The sequence below is a fragment of the Rhinolophus hipposideros genome (assembly GCF_964194185.1).
Source record: "Rhinolophus hipposideros genome assembly, chromosome: 23".
Taxonomy (NCBI): domain Eukaryota; kingdom Metazoa; phylum Chordata; class Mammalia; order Chiroptera; family Rhinolophidae; genus Rhinolophus; species Rhinolophus hipposideros.
This window is the reverse complement of record NC_138069.1, coordinates 43,906,728-43,923,339: the sequence shown is the minus strand read 5'-3', so window position 1 is coordinate 43,923,339 and position 16,612 is coordinate 43,906,728. Positions and strand designations below refer to the sequence as shown.

Below are 16,612 nucleotides of genomic sequence, written 5' to 3'. Positions count from 1 at the left end.
GGTGGTTCTGCCAATTTATTTATCTAATTCTGCACCAATACCTCCACTGTACTGGTTAGTAAAGATTTTTAAAATAATCTTAATATCCCCTTTATTAGAGAAGGGTTAGCAAACGTTTTCTGTAAAGGTCCAGCTGGTAAATATTGTAGGCTTTGTGACCCACATACAGTTGTCTTTATTGCATATTCTTTTTTTCCCAAGCCCTTAAAAAACGTAAAAAACATTCTTAGCTAGGGGTCCAAAACAAAAATCACCCACATGAAAGTTAGCCTGCGGGCCATAGTTTGCTGACCTCTGAGAAGAGCACGTCCCTCCCACTTTATTCTTGTTCAAAAGCAGCTTGACATCATCAATCCTCAGGGGAATGCAAATCAAAACCACATCGAGAAAAATAAAACAAAGCCGGAGAATTCACACTTCCTGATTTCAAAACTTACTACAAAGCTACAGTAATCAAAATTGTGTGCTACTGGCATAAGGATAGACATATAGACTAACTGAAGAGAATTGAGAGTCCAGAAATAAACTCACACATGCATGACCAATTGCTTTTCAACAAGGGTGCCAAGACCATTCAACGAGGAAGGAACAGACGGTCAACAAATGGTGCTGCAACAACTGAATGTCCACATGCAGAAGAACGAAGCTGGACCCCAACCTCATTCCACAGTCAAATATTAACTCACAACGAATCAACAACCTGTTAGAGAACCACCTAAATATAAGAGGAAAACAGAGGGGTAAATCTTCTTGACCTCGAGTTTGGCAATGAATTCTCAGATTTGACGCCAAAAGCATGACCAACAGAAGAAAAAAGTGATAAATTAGTCTTTGTTTTTCTTAAGCTTCAAACCCTCCTCTGGAATCATTTCCCTCATGCCTGAACTGTAGTCCCTGTGCTCCTTCGTGAGGATTTGCTGATGACCACCTCTCACTCTGTCTGAAAAATGTCTCTGCACTGCCTCAGTTTTACAGAATTCTGGACTCACTCTCATAGACACCACCTCAAGGTAGTCACTCTTTGTGGCTTCTGTTGGAGCTTTTGGGAAGAACGCTGTCATATTGTCACACCCTGAAAGATCCTTTCTACCTTTTTCTGCAGCTGCTTTTAAGACTTTTCAGCCTTTGGTTTTCTGTGGTTTCACTATGGCATGCCTAGTTATAGGTTCCTTTGTATTAATCTTGCATGGAATTCACTGGGATTCTTGGTTCTGTGGCCTGGTATGTTTTACCAGTTGTTAGCTCTTCAAATATTGTCTCTGCCCCAGTCTTCTATCTTTCTGTAACTCTTGCTTAAATGTACTTTAGATTGTCTCTTTTCATCTACCATTCCTTTCAACCTATCTTTCATATTTTCCCTGTTTTTGTCTCTGTCTTCTACATTCTTAATACTTTCTTCCAATATTTCTTCTAGTTCATTAATACTCTCTTTTCTTGTGTTCAAACTACTGCCTAATGTACCCCCCCTTCAGTTTTTAACTTTGGTTTTTGTGTTTTTTAATTCTAGAAGTTCTGGTTTGTTCTTTTAAAATATATTATGTCACTTTTATTAGTAACAGTTTCCGGTTTTTCCTGAAAACATTCACTAACTTTTATTTTTTTAAACACATGAAGTATAGTTGTTTTAAAATCTGTGTCTGATAAGTCCAATATCTGAAGACTATGAATTTGTTTCTGCTGTCTGTTGTTTCTTTCAATTCTAGGCATTCTGCTTTGTTGCCTTGTGACTTTGGCTATCGCTGTGATGCCCCAGTCCTTAAAAACATCACTTGTGGGGAATCGCCAAGGTTTAGGATCAAAGTGTCTTTTCCAGAGGGTTTCCGTTTGCTTCTACCAGGAACTTGCGTACACTGCTGTCGGGCGTCACTTAGAACTGAATTCGCAGCTTTGGGGGTTCTTGGATTCCTCTGGCGCATCTGGGTAACGAGTCCCTAGGGGAGCCAGCCCACAGGTGGGCTTTCTTTTGCCTCCCCCTCGCCAGTCCAGGCTCTGCAGCCAGGCACTGCTCTCTGCTCTCCCCCTGCTGTGGGTTTACTTTTGGTTCCTTCCCACACTCTGAGGTCCCGGCTCATTACAGAGGAGTCTCCTATCAGATTCCTCAGCTTTGGCAATCTTAAATTTCTACCTTCTTTTGAGACCCTGAAGAAATTTAATTTTCAAAAAGTCTGTCAAAAATTATAGCTCAGGTTTGTGGTTCAGATCACCAAATGTCTCGGGGAAAGACAGCTCCTAGGGTTCTGCTTATCTCCCGAGGCTGTCTCTCACTTAGGGTTTGGCCTGGGGATTCTTTATGATCTTGTCAGCATTTAGATGCTTTTGTAAATATTTTTAACATTTTATCTAGCATTTAAAATTATTTTCAGCATCAGTCTCTGGATAATTAGTCCACTGTAAGTAGAAGCTGGAAATATTACAAATATTCTTTAGGAGAAATTCCCTGGCAAAAGATTTACTGCCAGAGGACGTAACACTACGTTGTGACACAAGCCGAGAAACTGAATCACGTTCCACTCCTGCCAACGGTGTACGATGGCACCTATTTCCTACGACCTAGTCAGCCCAGGGCGACCTAGTCAGCCCAGGGCGTTACTCTTTATACTCGTTACCAATCTGACTGACAACACTCTCCCTCATTTTGGCTTCAATTTGCATTTCCATGATTGGTAGCAAGGCTGGTGATCGTATTTCTTCTTTTACTCACTTAACTTCTGGGGATAAGTTCTTATTTATTGATTCATAAGCGCCCTCTCGTGCAGGCCTCAATTGTTTCACACGCTCTCTTAACATACTAAGAATACCTTCATTATATGTTGCGATCCCCCCGCCCCATTTGTCATTTGCCTTCTTAATTTCCTTTATGCTGACTTTTGACAGACAAAAGCTAAACATGTTTACTCAGTTAAATCCATTCTTCTTTTCTTTTCGCATTTCTGGCCTTGTTATCATGTAAAATATTCCACTATTAACTCTGCTATAAAATATATCACATTTCCACCCTGGGGCATTATGTCACTGGCTTACAAATCCTCCAGACATAAAGCTTTACAGCAACGTTTTCCACAAGGATCTATGTTAAAATGCATAACACTTCATTTTTTCTCTAAAGGAGTAGATTTTCAGAGGTCTGTGAGTACATAATACTACTCATGATTAATGAAACGAAGGGGAAAGACCACGCTCAGAGGCAGGAACACGTAAGTTTCTCACCAGCACTCATCCAAGAATAGCAAATACCTCAGCTTCCTGCTTCTGTGTCCTCAGGCAAGAGCCACCCCAGAGGAAAACTAAGTGTGGCCCCTTCCAGGCTGGGATCAGCACCCAAATAAGCCATCAGCAACGAACTTCTCAGCATTCTAATTTGGCTGGGCCCGCCATCCACTAACTTCGTCACTTTAGGCAAATTGTCTCAATATCAAATAGGGGCTTTGGTTAGTGAATTTCTCAAGTCCCTCCAACTTTAACACTAAGTTTTAAGAAGGCTGAGATTTCCCCCTATGTATCTATCACACCATGAAGGCAATTTAGTTTGAAAGGTTAAAAATTTGCACATACTCAGTACCAAACCAAAACTAAGAGAATCTCCGATTTCTAGTATCTGAACTAGAACTCCATTCTCTCTAGAAATTACTCACTGGTTTCTTACATTGCTAAGCTCCACTCTAAGATAATAATGATCGGTCTTCGTGTACGTGCATGTACATGTGTGCGTACGCACGTCTACTACGTAGACAAGGTGTACATGGAACAAGTATGAACTGAAACTAGCTGATGGGGCGCCACCACACAGGGAGATCCCAGCCGGGAGGGATCTCAAGGGCCCTGTGATGAGTGACAAATGCCCACCTCAGCAGGTCACCTACTATCCGATTCCGTGTGCACAGTATTTCCTGATGATAGAATTTTCGAGATGGAGTGCAGATTAGCGGCTCGGGGATGAGGGTGCCAGAAGAAGGAGGGGCTGTGACGGTAGCAGGGCAGCAGGAGGGCGAGCTCTGCAGGACAGTTCTGTGTCTGGACAGCAGTGCTGGCTACACAGACCTACACACGTGAAACATGGGACAGAACCACACACACGTTGTGCCGCCATCAATTTCGTGGTTCTCACGTATGACGTAACTATGGGAGAAACTGGGTGAAGGATGCAAGGGACCTTTCTGTACTGTCTTTGCAACTCCTGTGAATCTGTAATTACTTCAAATAAAAGGTTTTAAAGAAAGTATTAGAAAAAATGAGCGCCTGGTGATAGACTAGTACAAATCAAGAAAAACTTGTTCCCAACAAAAAAACAAAAGCACAGGATGTCAATAGTAGTTCACAAAAGAATAAATATAAATGGCTAATAAACATCTGAAAAGAACCAATAATCATGGAGATTTGACTTAGCAGGCTAGTACAAATTTAAGAGGAATAAAAGGAGTGCGGCTGAGGGAGGTGGGGAGGTCCTTCCAGTCGGTATGAGAAAGTACACACGAAAGGAGCATGAACTGGAACTACTTCCTGATTTCAGTTCCCACTAATTAAAACCCATTAAATACTAATTGAGACTTCAGCACTCAGCTCATCCCCAAACAGCTCAGAATGGGACTGAGGCTTCAACGGGAGTGAAGAGGGGGAGGTCCTCTCTAAACTGCTGTAACCTTTCCCTCCGCATTCCTAAGGGTAAGACCTGAAGGAAATGAAGGTACCTGATCTCTGCAGAGACTGGGATGTGTGGTCTGAACTGCGTGCCCCGGACAGAGCACGGATCTCGGGAAGAGACACCAGACCCACTGAGATGGCTGATGCCAGGAACACAGGGTTTCCTCCCCTAGCCCTCACACTCCAGGGGCTGGTTCCAGACACACAGAGACAGCCTGGAAACCACTCACAAAGAGAAGTGGACTCTCCTCCAGTGTTCTGATTTTAAAATATAAAATAAAATTCTGGGCTCCACATCAACGAGCAGGGCTGACGCCAAGGGAATCGTTAAGCTGGATGGGCAGTGAGACGAGATGACCCCCAAGTTCCTCTCCGATTCTAAGACATGCAGACCTGAGCACTTCTCATCACCTCCATCAGTGTCACACTGCCGTGACTGAACCACCATCACCTATCAACTCAATCACTGCAAAAGCCTCCCTGTTTCTATTACCGACAGTGCTGCCAAAGCGATCCTCCTGAGCACAAATCCCTCCTCTGCTAAAAGCTCAGCCCTCCCCACAGCCCCTCACTCTGCTCTAGAACTTCATCCCCTCCCGCCCCGTCTGTTCACTCGGCTCAGTCTCACACTGGCCTCCTGCTGCGCTCTGGAACAGTAAGCTTGCTCCCACCACAGCCCTTTGCCCGTGTTCCTCTCCGGGCCAGACCACCTTCCCTCTGCCCCAGGACACCTACCCAGCCTGCTCTCCCACCTCCTCCAGAGCGTTCGCAGATGCCACTCGGGGAAGCCAAACACAGGCTTAAACAGTATGCAGCCTGTTTACCAACCTACAGTCCTCTCTGTCCACAGTCTCTGAGCCCCCTCACACACAGAATATACACATATGCTTGTATGTACGCACATGTGTGCACACACACTCTCCTATGAACGTATTTACTGGTCTGTCTCCCCTTGTCAGACAGTCAGCTCCACACAGGCACGGGTTTGTGTTGGTTTGTTGGCTGCTACTTCCCCAGGATTTGTAAGAGTGCCTGACAGATGGTGGCTGCTCCACAAATATTTGCTGAATGACTGAATTCCATATAAAATTAAAAAAGACACAGAAGACTGAAAACGCAGTTCTGAGGACTCTCACAGATTACATTATGTGCTGCTGTTAAGTGTCTCCTTACATGTAAAAAGAGTTAAAATAACTTACAAACCCATCTTTGCCCTTCCTAGAGGCTCCCCACTAAGCACTGACCCGTCCCCCGTCATCTCGGGCAGAAGGTCCCTGCCAGCTTCTCCTCTGTGACAACTGGCCAGCCGAGAAGCACATTTAACAGCCTCCCTGTAGGTGTGGCCACGTGACCTTGTTCCAGCCGCTGAGATTCACCAGGATTGTGGATGGTGCTCGCAGGAAGTCACCCTAAAAAGAAGAGGGTGACTTCTTCCATACCCTCCTTCTTCTGTTTGGGACGCAGTCAGGGCCAAGCCTGAGAAGGAGCCAAGAAACAGGACCACCTGGGAAGGGTCTGCACAGAGACCCACCCTATCACCCCTGCACTGGCTACCTCTGCACTTCTTTCATGAGAAGGACAAAAACAATCACTGCTGTGCTGGGCTTTCTGCCACATGCAACCAAATGTCACAGCACTAGTGCAGACACCCAGGAATACTTCCATCTGCTCCAAGCAGCAGGGGACCACCATCGTTCCCAAGTAGAAAGATTCTCTGAACTCTTCCAAATTGTACCAGAAACATCAGAGGTTGAAGGCACTGTCCTCATCACACTTCCTGGGGTTCTCCTGTCCTCCTCTCGTCTAAAACCTTAGGTTGCAGTACTGTTAAAAGCCAAGTCCATAGGGTATCTCAATAGCAGAGAAAAGAGGCAAAGGCTTACAACTAATGCCAGGCAGCCTGGGTCAAAGTCAGAGGAGCAGAGACGACTAGACTCGTAACAGAGCCTTCGGAGACAGTGGAAGACTCTTCCGTTACCCCAAACGGCCCAGGGACAGAAGCCTGCGTCTATCGGGCAAGCTGCTACTTTTTCAGGTCTTATTCCTAATCACCCAGCTACCCTGAAACTGTTCCTGGAGTAGCTGAAAGTAACTGCCAAACCATTAGAGGGGATTTCTTTCTTAAAAGGACATGGTACCGGGCACAGAAAATGCACAAAACTGGGTTCGGTATATGCCACCTTGTTTCTTGTGGCCTCAAAGAAAGTTACAAAAAGTTACTGTAGCTACAAATCACCCCATCTTCCATTCAGCCCAGCCCTCTAGTGTCTGAAAAGCTTACTAAGAAAGCTCCGGGAAAGTACTTTGAAATTCAATTAAAATAATACCAGCAAAAGCAAGGGCAAGTTTCCAAAGGAATGCTAACCTGTGGTATCAAGCCTTTTTGAAAAGCGATTGGCTCTTTCTTTTCTATAAAAAGATGTAACTACCACACAGCATAGGCTGACGTTTGCTTCAGGAATGCAAAGGAGAGTTTGGGGTACTACTTTATGCCAGAGCTTTACCAAAGAAGCATTCCAAGCCTGAGAGCGTGTAAACCACGTTTCCACAGCCCTGAAAAAGCCCACACCCACTGGGGTGAGGGATGGGGGCAGACGGCGACCAGGCAATGCTGCCAACACAGATGGAGCCTGTGAGCTAATGCGACTGACCCAGAGTCGTCCTGAAGCCCTAGACATCACGGAAACTGAGCACAACACATGGGATTGTATGTTAGGAGCTGCGCTGCTAACCCCAGCGGTTCTTTTCCAGGTTGCATGTCCCTGAGTGAGCCGCAGGCCAATTTTCCTCCTCAAGCTTTGCCCTCATTTGGTTCTAAGGCAGCAGCGCCTCCACACAGCGTGGGGGTAGCGTTCCTCTCCATGTCAAATTAAGCTGATAATCCAGAGTTTCTTAGCAATCTTGGGTAATGTTACAAAGACCCAATTCCTTTAAACATGACAAGAAAAACAATCTCTGTAATAGCAGACTCACTTGGACTTCCAGATATTAAGAAACGCTGTGCTATCAACATAAAGTTCTCTGAACTGGGTCTCCGACTCCATCTCCAAAAGGGTCATGAAGACATTTTCAAGAAAGCCCCTTCTTCTGCTGCCACTTTCAAATAAAAATCGAAGAGATACAAAAAATGATTCACAAATCAGTGAATTTTTTTTTAACACCCAAGAAGTGTGAAGCAAAAAGTATCAGAGGTGAGGAAAAGGTGCTCACACCCGCTACGTGTGCCCAAACCCCCGCCCTCATGCAAAGACTCCCCAACATTGGAACCAGTAAATGTTTGGTTCATAATCGGGCAAGAGGAAGTCAAGTGAGGACTCTAACAGAGGTACAAACTCCCAGGATAACAGTCTAATCCTGAGAAGAAAAGACACCCCTAACCTATAATAACAATGTTGTTAAATGTAGCCGATCGACCACCACTTCAAGAGAACATTATGAAAAGCAAAAACTGGTTACACTGATTCAGTCAATTCTGTACCTACTGATTTTCCGTTTGGAGGGAAGTATGATGATGAAATTGACAATTAACCAGATGAGGAAAACAGCTGTGCAAAAAAATCCAGTAGCGGTAAGTCAGGAGGTCAGTCTCAAAACCACTTCTGGTTTGGTGAGAACCTGGTTCAGGTTCTCACAGTCTCTTAACTGGACTCTGGAAGAGTCCACCATCCGGCCTGTGCCTCCAGCCTCACCTACCTTCCACCCACCTTGTACACTGGCAGTGAGCTCTGGAGAAACTGCACACCGGATCTGGTACTTTGGTGCTCTAACCCTTCCAGGGGTTCCTCTGCTTACAGGCCATTCCAACCTGCTTGGCGGGGCACGTGGCCACATGGCACACAGCTGCTAGCGCGCCCCCCTCCCCACCATGCAGCCTGTGTGCCTGCTCCAGGGGTGGGACGTGGTGTAGAGTTTACCGAGCCTAGCCATCCTGGCGCAGTATGCCCCTGGTCACCGTGCCATCCCCTTCTTGCTCCTGCTGCCATTTCCCGACCACAGGGGCAGCCAGACCAACGACGACCAAGCCCAAAGAAGCCAAGAGCGCAGAGAAGCAGTTCACATGGCACCGAAGCGCCCGCTCAGCCTCTATCCCAGACTTCGTCAGGGCCTGGCCTATCGGGCTCCTTTATCATTTAAGCCGCTCAAGGCAGCAGTTCTGCTACTTGCATACGAAAGCCTGCTATGGGGTGCACGGCCTCTGTGCAGCCTGCCCAACTCTCCAGGGGCAACATCCAGACTTTTCTGGGTATAGACTCATATCCTAAATGAATCTAAATGACAAAGAAGAGTAGGCTTTTTGGACCTTTCAGACCTTAAAATGAAAGGAAGAATCTGAAGGAAACAACCTGCAGAGGATTCAGTTTAGCTTCAAAGATGTTGATCTAAAAACATTCATGTCTTGCAAGGCAGAATCTGTACATTGCAAGCTGGAAAGCTGTTTTAAGGAAGCATTAATTTCCTACAATGAACAAATTCTAAAAAAATTTGAGCTCCTTAAGGATTCTTAAAATATTAAAGACCGGTGTAAGGTCTTTAGTATTTTAAAAATCCGTCATATTCCTGAACAAAAACATTTACCCAGCCTGAGTGAGTTAATTTTGCTCCCTCTTGAACCATTTAGACAGCTTCATTTGCTCTTGTGGTACATTTTTGTTGTAGAATTTTAGGACTTAAAGCAATTTCCAGCTTGCCTGCATTGTTAAGGCCACCCTACAAAGGTCCAAACGAGTCATGTGGGACGCAGTCACGTGTCCCGGGAAGAGGGCTCACTCACCAGCTGAAACTCGCTTCTCCGGCTGAAGGCTTCCCGGATGCCACCGTCCCTCCAGAGCGCGCTCAGAGCAGGGACGTACAGCTGGAAGGTGGCCGGCTCCACAGGCAGTCCTGCTTTGTTCTCAAAGGCCATGAGGAACATCGCATGCTTTTCGTTCTCAGAATACTGCCACGGGATCCCGAGCTTGTCTCGTGCATCAACAAGAACCTTTGAGCCCTGGGAAATAGAAGAAAAAAAGAAGGATTTCATTGTGCTCCAAAGACTAAAGCACAATGGAGAACCTCAATGTGGGCACTGGCTGCCATACAGCAGGAAGCTCACAAGCTACCAAGTTTGTGGCCGGAATCGGCCTCTTGGCTCATTTGGTCAGGGCACAAATGTCTCAATTCCTAGCAACACGACCGTGCTGAGACATGTGTACACACACCACACGCAAGTTTGCCTTTTGCTGTCAATCATGTGGAAAGGTCTGGGAAGGGACACAAGTGAGCAGGAGAAGTGGCAAAACACTGGCAAAGCAAACAGTGGAAAATGAACCTGAACCACGTCAGAAGGAGACACTGTTTGAAAACCACCACCACCACTAGTACTGCTGTTATCACTGAAATCAGACGGCTGCTTAATACCGGGATACGACTGCATGTCCCAACCCAAAACGAGCAGAGAACATGCAAACACAGGCAGTCGTGGCATGAGACAGGAAAAGACTGAAATGTGACTCAGACCAGTGGCCGCCCACTGACACAGGAGCTGGGGGAGCACGGGCTAAATTTAATACCACCATTGTCTGTGACGATGAGAAACGACCCTTCATTCTTTTGCTTATTTCCTCACGGTTAAAAATAAAGTGGGTGTTTTCTGCCTTTTTCTTACCTCACAGACAAGGTCAAGGGGATGGACAAACAGCCTACACGGAATCAGCCTTAGGAACAACCCAGCCTGTCCTGGTGACAGTGGTCTCATCTATGGTGCCGTTCTCAGGTTAGGGCTTCAAATTAGCAGCACAGTATCTACGGGCGTTCGTTCCTGAGTTCTCCTGAGGGCACCACGGATCCTGGGGTGAGCAAAGAACGGGAGGCCCTATCTGGAAAAGACTTTCTGGGCTCAGAGCAGGCTGGGGGACCCAGAATGATGGTTCCCGGCACACAGAGCAGCAGGACATCTCTGCCCACTTGGCACTTTGTTTTTTAAGGAGGGCACAGCGCACAGTGGCACATGCGGGGATCGAACCGGTGTTATCAGCACCACACGCTAACCAACTGAGCTAACCGGCCACCCCGACTTGGCCCTTTCTTAAACAAACCAACAACCCAGCTTCGCTGGACTATCAGTCACACAGCAGAGAATCCCCCCATTTACAGCGTACAACTCACTGGCTTTTAGTTGGCAGTTATCCTGACAAGTTTCCCCATTCCCAGCACCCGGAGCCTTTTTCATATCTCCACTGTAGCATCAGTTCGGAGCTTGTCACTTCCATTTCTGCCTTGAACCACCGGCTTGAATGGTAACAGTGAGCAAAGAGAGCAGCTGCAATCTCTCCTCCAGACATGGTGGACCAGGGCTATCTAGTTAAGGATGTCCCTGGAAGTTCCCTCATCAGGGGCCACACTTATCTGTCACAAGTGACATGTCCAGTCCTACTGACCCACCAACACATGTTCAATGCCTCCTTGGGGCAAAGCACCAAGCTGGGCTCTGGAGGAAAACAAAACATTTATGAAGCAGTGTCTCATCTACAGAAATTCAGAATCTGGCTAGAGAGACAGATTGTGAAGTAAAAGATTAATACACATTCATGATAAAAATGCTCAGAAAACTGGGAATAGAGAACTTCCTTAACTTGATTAAAAAAAAATTACTGGCACAAAAACCTACAGTTAACATCATAATTAATGGTAAAAGACTGAATGCTTTCCCTCTAAGACTGGGAATAAGACAGGAATGTCCACTTTTATCTCTGCTATTCAAGATGGTACTGGAAGTGCTGACAGTGTAGTAAGGTAAAGAAAAGAAATATAATACAGATGAGAGAAAAAAAACAAGACTAAGCCTTTTTGTAGATGAAATGATGGTCTATGTAGAAAATGTCAAAAAACTACCAACTGCTCCCCTCCCCTCACAAACCAACCAACCAAAAAAACCCTCCTAGAATTCAAGTGAATTCAGCAAGGTCACCAGATATAAAATCAACCCACAAAAGTCATTAGTCTTTCTATATACGAGCAATGAACATGTAGAAACTGAAATTTAAAACGTAATTACTACTAACAATTACAAAAAAGGAGACATATTTTCGTTATAATGTAAAAAAACATTTATAGGGTGTGTATGCCTAAAACTACAAAAAGTTGATGAAAAAAATTAAAGATCTAATAAATGGAGGACATACCATGTTCATGGATTGGAAGCTTCAACATAGTAATGATATTAATTCTCTCCAAATTAATATACAGGTCTCACAGAATTTCTATAAAATCTCAGCAAGATCTTTCATGGACATAGATATGATTAATCTAAAATTTACATGGAAAGGCACTAGATTAGCTAAAACAATTGTGAAAATGAAAAATTAAGTGGGAGGAATCACTTTACCCAATTTCAAGACTTATTATTATATAGCTACACTAATCAGGACTATGTGGTATTGGTGAAAGAATAGACACAGAGATCAATGGAACACAACTGAGAACCTGAGATGGTACCACACAAGTATGGCCAATTGGTTTCTGTAAAGATCCAAAAGCAAGTCAACACCTTTTCAACAAATGGTGTTGGAGCAACTGGACATACACAGGCAAAGAAAAAGAGGAGAATCTTGATCTAAATCTCACAATATAGGAACCTGAAAAGTTACGGACCATGAGAGAATATTTGCCACCCACATATCTGACAAAGGATTCATATTTAGAATATACAAAGAACGCTCAAAACTCAACAGTTAAAAAGATAAACAACCCAGTTAGAAAATGAGCAAAAGACTTCAGGAGATGTTTCACCGAAGAGCATATATAGACAGCAGGAGAGCAGGTGAAAGACAAGATGGTCAAGATCACCAGCCATCAAGAAAAGGCAGATGAAGATTCTGATATCACTACACAACTATTAAAACAGCAAAAACATAAAATAGCGACAATACCAAATGATAGTGACGATGCAGCTATCTCTCATACATTGTTGGTGGGGATGTAAAACGGTACAGCCACTCTGGAAAAATAGTTGTCCAGTTTCTTAAAAACTTACACACACACTTCTCATAGAACCCAACAATTTCACGCCTCGGCATCTAGCCTGGAGAAATGAAAATTTATGTCCACACAAAAACCTGTGCAGGAATTCACAGCAGCTCTATTCCCGAAAGCCCCAAACTGGACCCCAGCTGTCCCTCAACAGGTTAAACTGTGGCGCCTCCGCCATGGAATACGACTCAGCAATAACAAGGACAAGTTACTGGGACAAGTTACTGGGACACGCAGCCACATGGATGGACCTCAAGGAAATTATGTTGAATGAAAAAAGCCAATCTCAAAGGTCACATAGTATGGGATTCTGCTTGTGTGACATCCTGGAAATGACAAAATTACAGGGATAAAAGACAGATCAGGTGGCTCAGGGAAGAGGGACTGCCGGGGCTGTGTGTGGCTGTACAGGGGAAGCAGGAGGGAGCCTCCATGTGATGGAGACTTCGTGCCATGACTGCAGCCACAGACATACACGTGGTAACATGTCAGAACCACACACACGTTGGACCAACATCGATGGCCCAGTTTTCATAGTGCACTGTAATTACATAAAACACAACCACTGGGGAAAACTGGGTGATAACTTCTCTGCGCTATCTTTGCAATTTCCTGTGAACCTGTGATTATTTTTAAAAAGTTAAAAAAAGCGTTAACTAGCAATCATGGCAATAGATGTACTAATTAATTACACGGTGTGGAAAAGGTACGGCTCAGAAAATCCTAAGTGGAGGTGAGTCTCTAACTGAGCTTTTGAAGTGCGGGTTAATTTTGACAGTGGCAATCTGGGTTAGAGCCGATCCAGAAGGGAAATAGGACAAGTAAGTCCTCAGCTCCCCTTCCCCCCCACCCCCCGCCGTTCCTGCCCCCCAGTCCTTCCCATCTCCCCACTTTCTGACAACATCATGACAAACTCCCACCTGCCTAGAAAGACAATATCGAAAAGGGGCAAGAACCCAAGAAAAGAAAGATGCTCCATATTCTTCACATTCTGCACAAAAGTATCTGAGCATAGAGAAGGTAGAAGACATTCCTCTGGTGAGATTCTAGGCAGAAAACCTTTGTGCAAACCAGAGAACGCCTTCCCGCTGTGCCCAGCTGCCGCCCCCTGCCCCTCATCAGTTAACCCACCCACCATTCATAGTGGCCCTGCCCATGCAACTCGAATGCAGCAAATCTGGTCTGACGCACAAGATAGCTCTTCAGTACGTTTTACACATTGACAAGGTCAGCTTCAGCAGGAGCGCAACCTCCTTCACAAGTTACACTGAGCCTCTGTGCTCCAAGGATGTTCCTTTTTGTATGTCAAAGATGAAGGCAGGGAACCAGAATGGACTCAGAAGGCCTGAGTGGTCACTTACAAGACTGCTTTTGACGCTGCGCAAACTAGCCTTCCCGAACTACTACTGGCTGAACACAGGTTTGGCTTCAAAACACTGGTCTACCCCAAAGCAGCCTGTGTTCCCACTGCATGCTGCCAGGCTGGCTGGAACTGGTCCAAATTAACTTCACCCAAACACCAAGTAATTCTCTTTAAAAATCCAGGGAAACTGGTAAAACTGTTGACAAACTCTGAATTATACCAGTTAGCTATAGTCCATTTTATGTATCTTATTCACCTCATTTGAAGGAAAAAGGCATCAAGAAAAACAATGTCTCTCTTTTGCCCTTTTAAATTATTCTAGTCAAAAACGACTCTGCCAACTGTGTGCTGAGTACCCAACCCTGAGGTCTGGGGGAGCGTTCTGCTCTGGGACATCTGCTTTGCATGTGAGTCCACTTCTTGTGCCTTTGGGGAGAGCGCCTGAGGTCTCTGGGGAAGTGACATCCATGTACTTCTGCAGAGCTCACAGTCACACACGTCACCATCATTATAGAGAGTGGCTAGTGTCTTCAAAGTAAGATACAGCCATCGCAGGCATAGAATAAAAACCATCTTGCCCCTATCCTTTTCAATAAAAGACGAATTTCCTAACACACAAAACCCAAGAAAATCCTAAAATCCATACATGCTCAAAAGAAAAAGAAAATATTTAAGGCCGAAGACAATTTACTTAAGTCTTGCTAGTGGCTATGAGGAAAGCCTTTCTTTCAGGAACAGTGTTACTAAAGCATTAATTCTCTCCACAATCATACATTCATACACTCAAGTCACCCAAATATAAACAGTTAAAGTCTTAAGCAGTTTGATGACTTCATCTCAGTACTATGTAACACTTTAAACTGCTCAAAGAACACATTTTTTAAGACAACTTATAAATCCAGCAATTTAAACTTCTAGTCAAAGAATAGATCCCCTTGTCTGCTGGGGATGTAGGTTTGGGGGTGGGGGGTTCAGTCTTATTGGATGAAGACCAAAATTTGCAAATCCTGTTATCTCCTTTCAAAATACATTTTGTTAGTTTAGCTTCTCATCAGACCAACTTTTCTTAGATTAGTCAGTCATTCCTTACTAAAATCTTCCCACAATATATACTAAAGCTACGACATGCAATGCGAGTAGATGGAATCAGCTTTCTCTACAGAATGAAACACATGCATTAAGAACACTTGAAGGTTCTGACTGTCCACCCGATTGGACAACAGCACATATACTTGCAAAGCTCTGGGTTTGTTTTGAAGCCCACTAGGCTGAGTTGTTTGCCTCTGGCCACCATCCAAATAAAAGGAATGTGCCAGACATGTAAACAGGGCACATTTCTTGAAGTTAATGAGTCCAGCAGCCAAGGCAGATGGCTCCTCTTACTTTCTCCTGAAACCTGAAGTGGAGGGTACCTTGGAATTTAGAGGTCGGAGGAAAAGTGAGAAAGGAAAGCTGCAAACAAATGGTCATCAGAACGCTGGTATTCTTATGACATCAAACCGGACGGCCTCTTCATCTAGTCCCCGCCCCTCCACACTTCTACATGTGAGCCTCTGGGAACAAATGCATTGTTCTAGTGGAACAGGCCATTGCTCACCATGTCACCTGACGAGGAAAGTGCTCTGCCTGCAGCTGGACTGAGGGTTTGGCCTCATGCAAAGAGAGGCGCCAGCTAATGGGGGCAGCCCAACAAGGTGGTAAAGGTGGTGCCTGCTCTGGGAGCTTTCGATACAACACAGAAGCGACCAGAGCATCTGATGTGCAGGCCAGAGACGAACAACAATGCTGGAGGTAAGAGGGTGTCACGGGCAGTCAAAAATGTCACCATCGGTGAGAAGCATGCTAAAACCAGACTGTGATGAGCTGAGAAGTCTGGCATTTATTCAGTAAGAAGTAGGGGACAATCAAAGGACCTGGAAAGGAGTGTGACAGTCCAATGCTCAGTCTCCAGACTCAGTGGTGGGAAGGGTGGCTCATGGGAAGGAGCGAGTGAAGGTGGGGAGGGCAGTCAGAAGGCGGCTAAGGCTCTCATGCGAGGAGATGACCCAAAAGGAAGATGAGATCTAAAAGCAAGAGAACAGAACCCACCAGACATGGGGGTCAGAGTCCGCACAACCAGAAGACCACCAGCCAGTTCTCCACGTGGAGCCCAGAGGAGGGGCTGGCTCAGGAGGGGTGAGATACGGGTAAATTAATGACAAATTAAATTTAATGGGACAATGGGAAATCCAAGGCAAAATTTTTAGTAAATAGACGGAACTATTAGAAAAACTCTGGATTTGTAGGAAGTGCATGGGAAAAGCAACCATCATCACTACCTTTTATTTGTTTTTTTTTTGCTGAAGAAAAGGTTGGTTCTTCTAAAAGTTAAAAAAAAAGGAGGGGCTACCAGTTAGCTAAGTGGTTAGAGTGTGGTGCTGATAACACCAAGGTTGCCGGGTCAATCCCCACATGGGCCACAGTGAGCTGCGCTCTCCTTTAAAAAAAAAAAAAAAAAAGAATTCAACCTCGGTTCAGAATTTCTGAGATCCCCTAAATTGGAATGTGGAAATCCTCGCTAAATTTCAGAACTCCAGAGCCAGCCAACTGGAGACTTGTGAAATC

General features: G+C 45.0%; 1 protein-coding gene across 1 annotated transcript in view; it reads right to left on the bottom strand.

The window, feature by feature from the left end:
- The window catches only part of GNA12 (G protein subunit alpha 12), a 75,142-nt gene that overhangs the window by 26,201 nt on the left and 32,329 nt on the right, over window positions 1-16,612 (bottom strand). Inside the window, exon 2 of the mRNA XM_081034864.1 lies at window positions 9,410-9,625. Within this exon, the coding sequence (XP_080890990.1) occupies window positions 9,410-9,625 (216 nt within the window). The remainder of the gene's footprint in view (window positions 1-9,409; window positions 9,626-16,612) is intronic.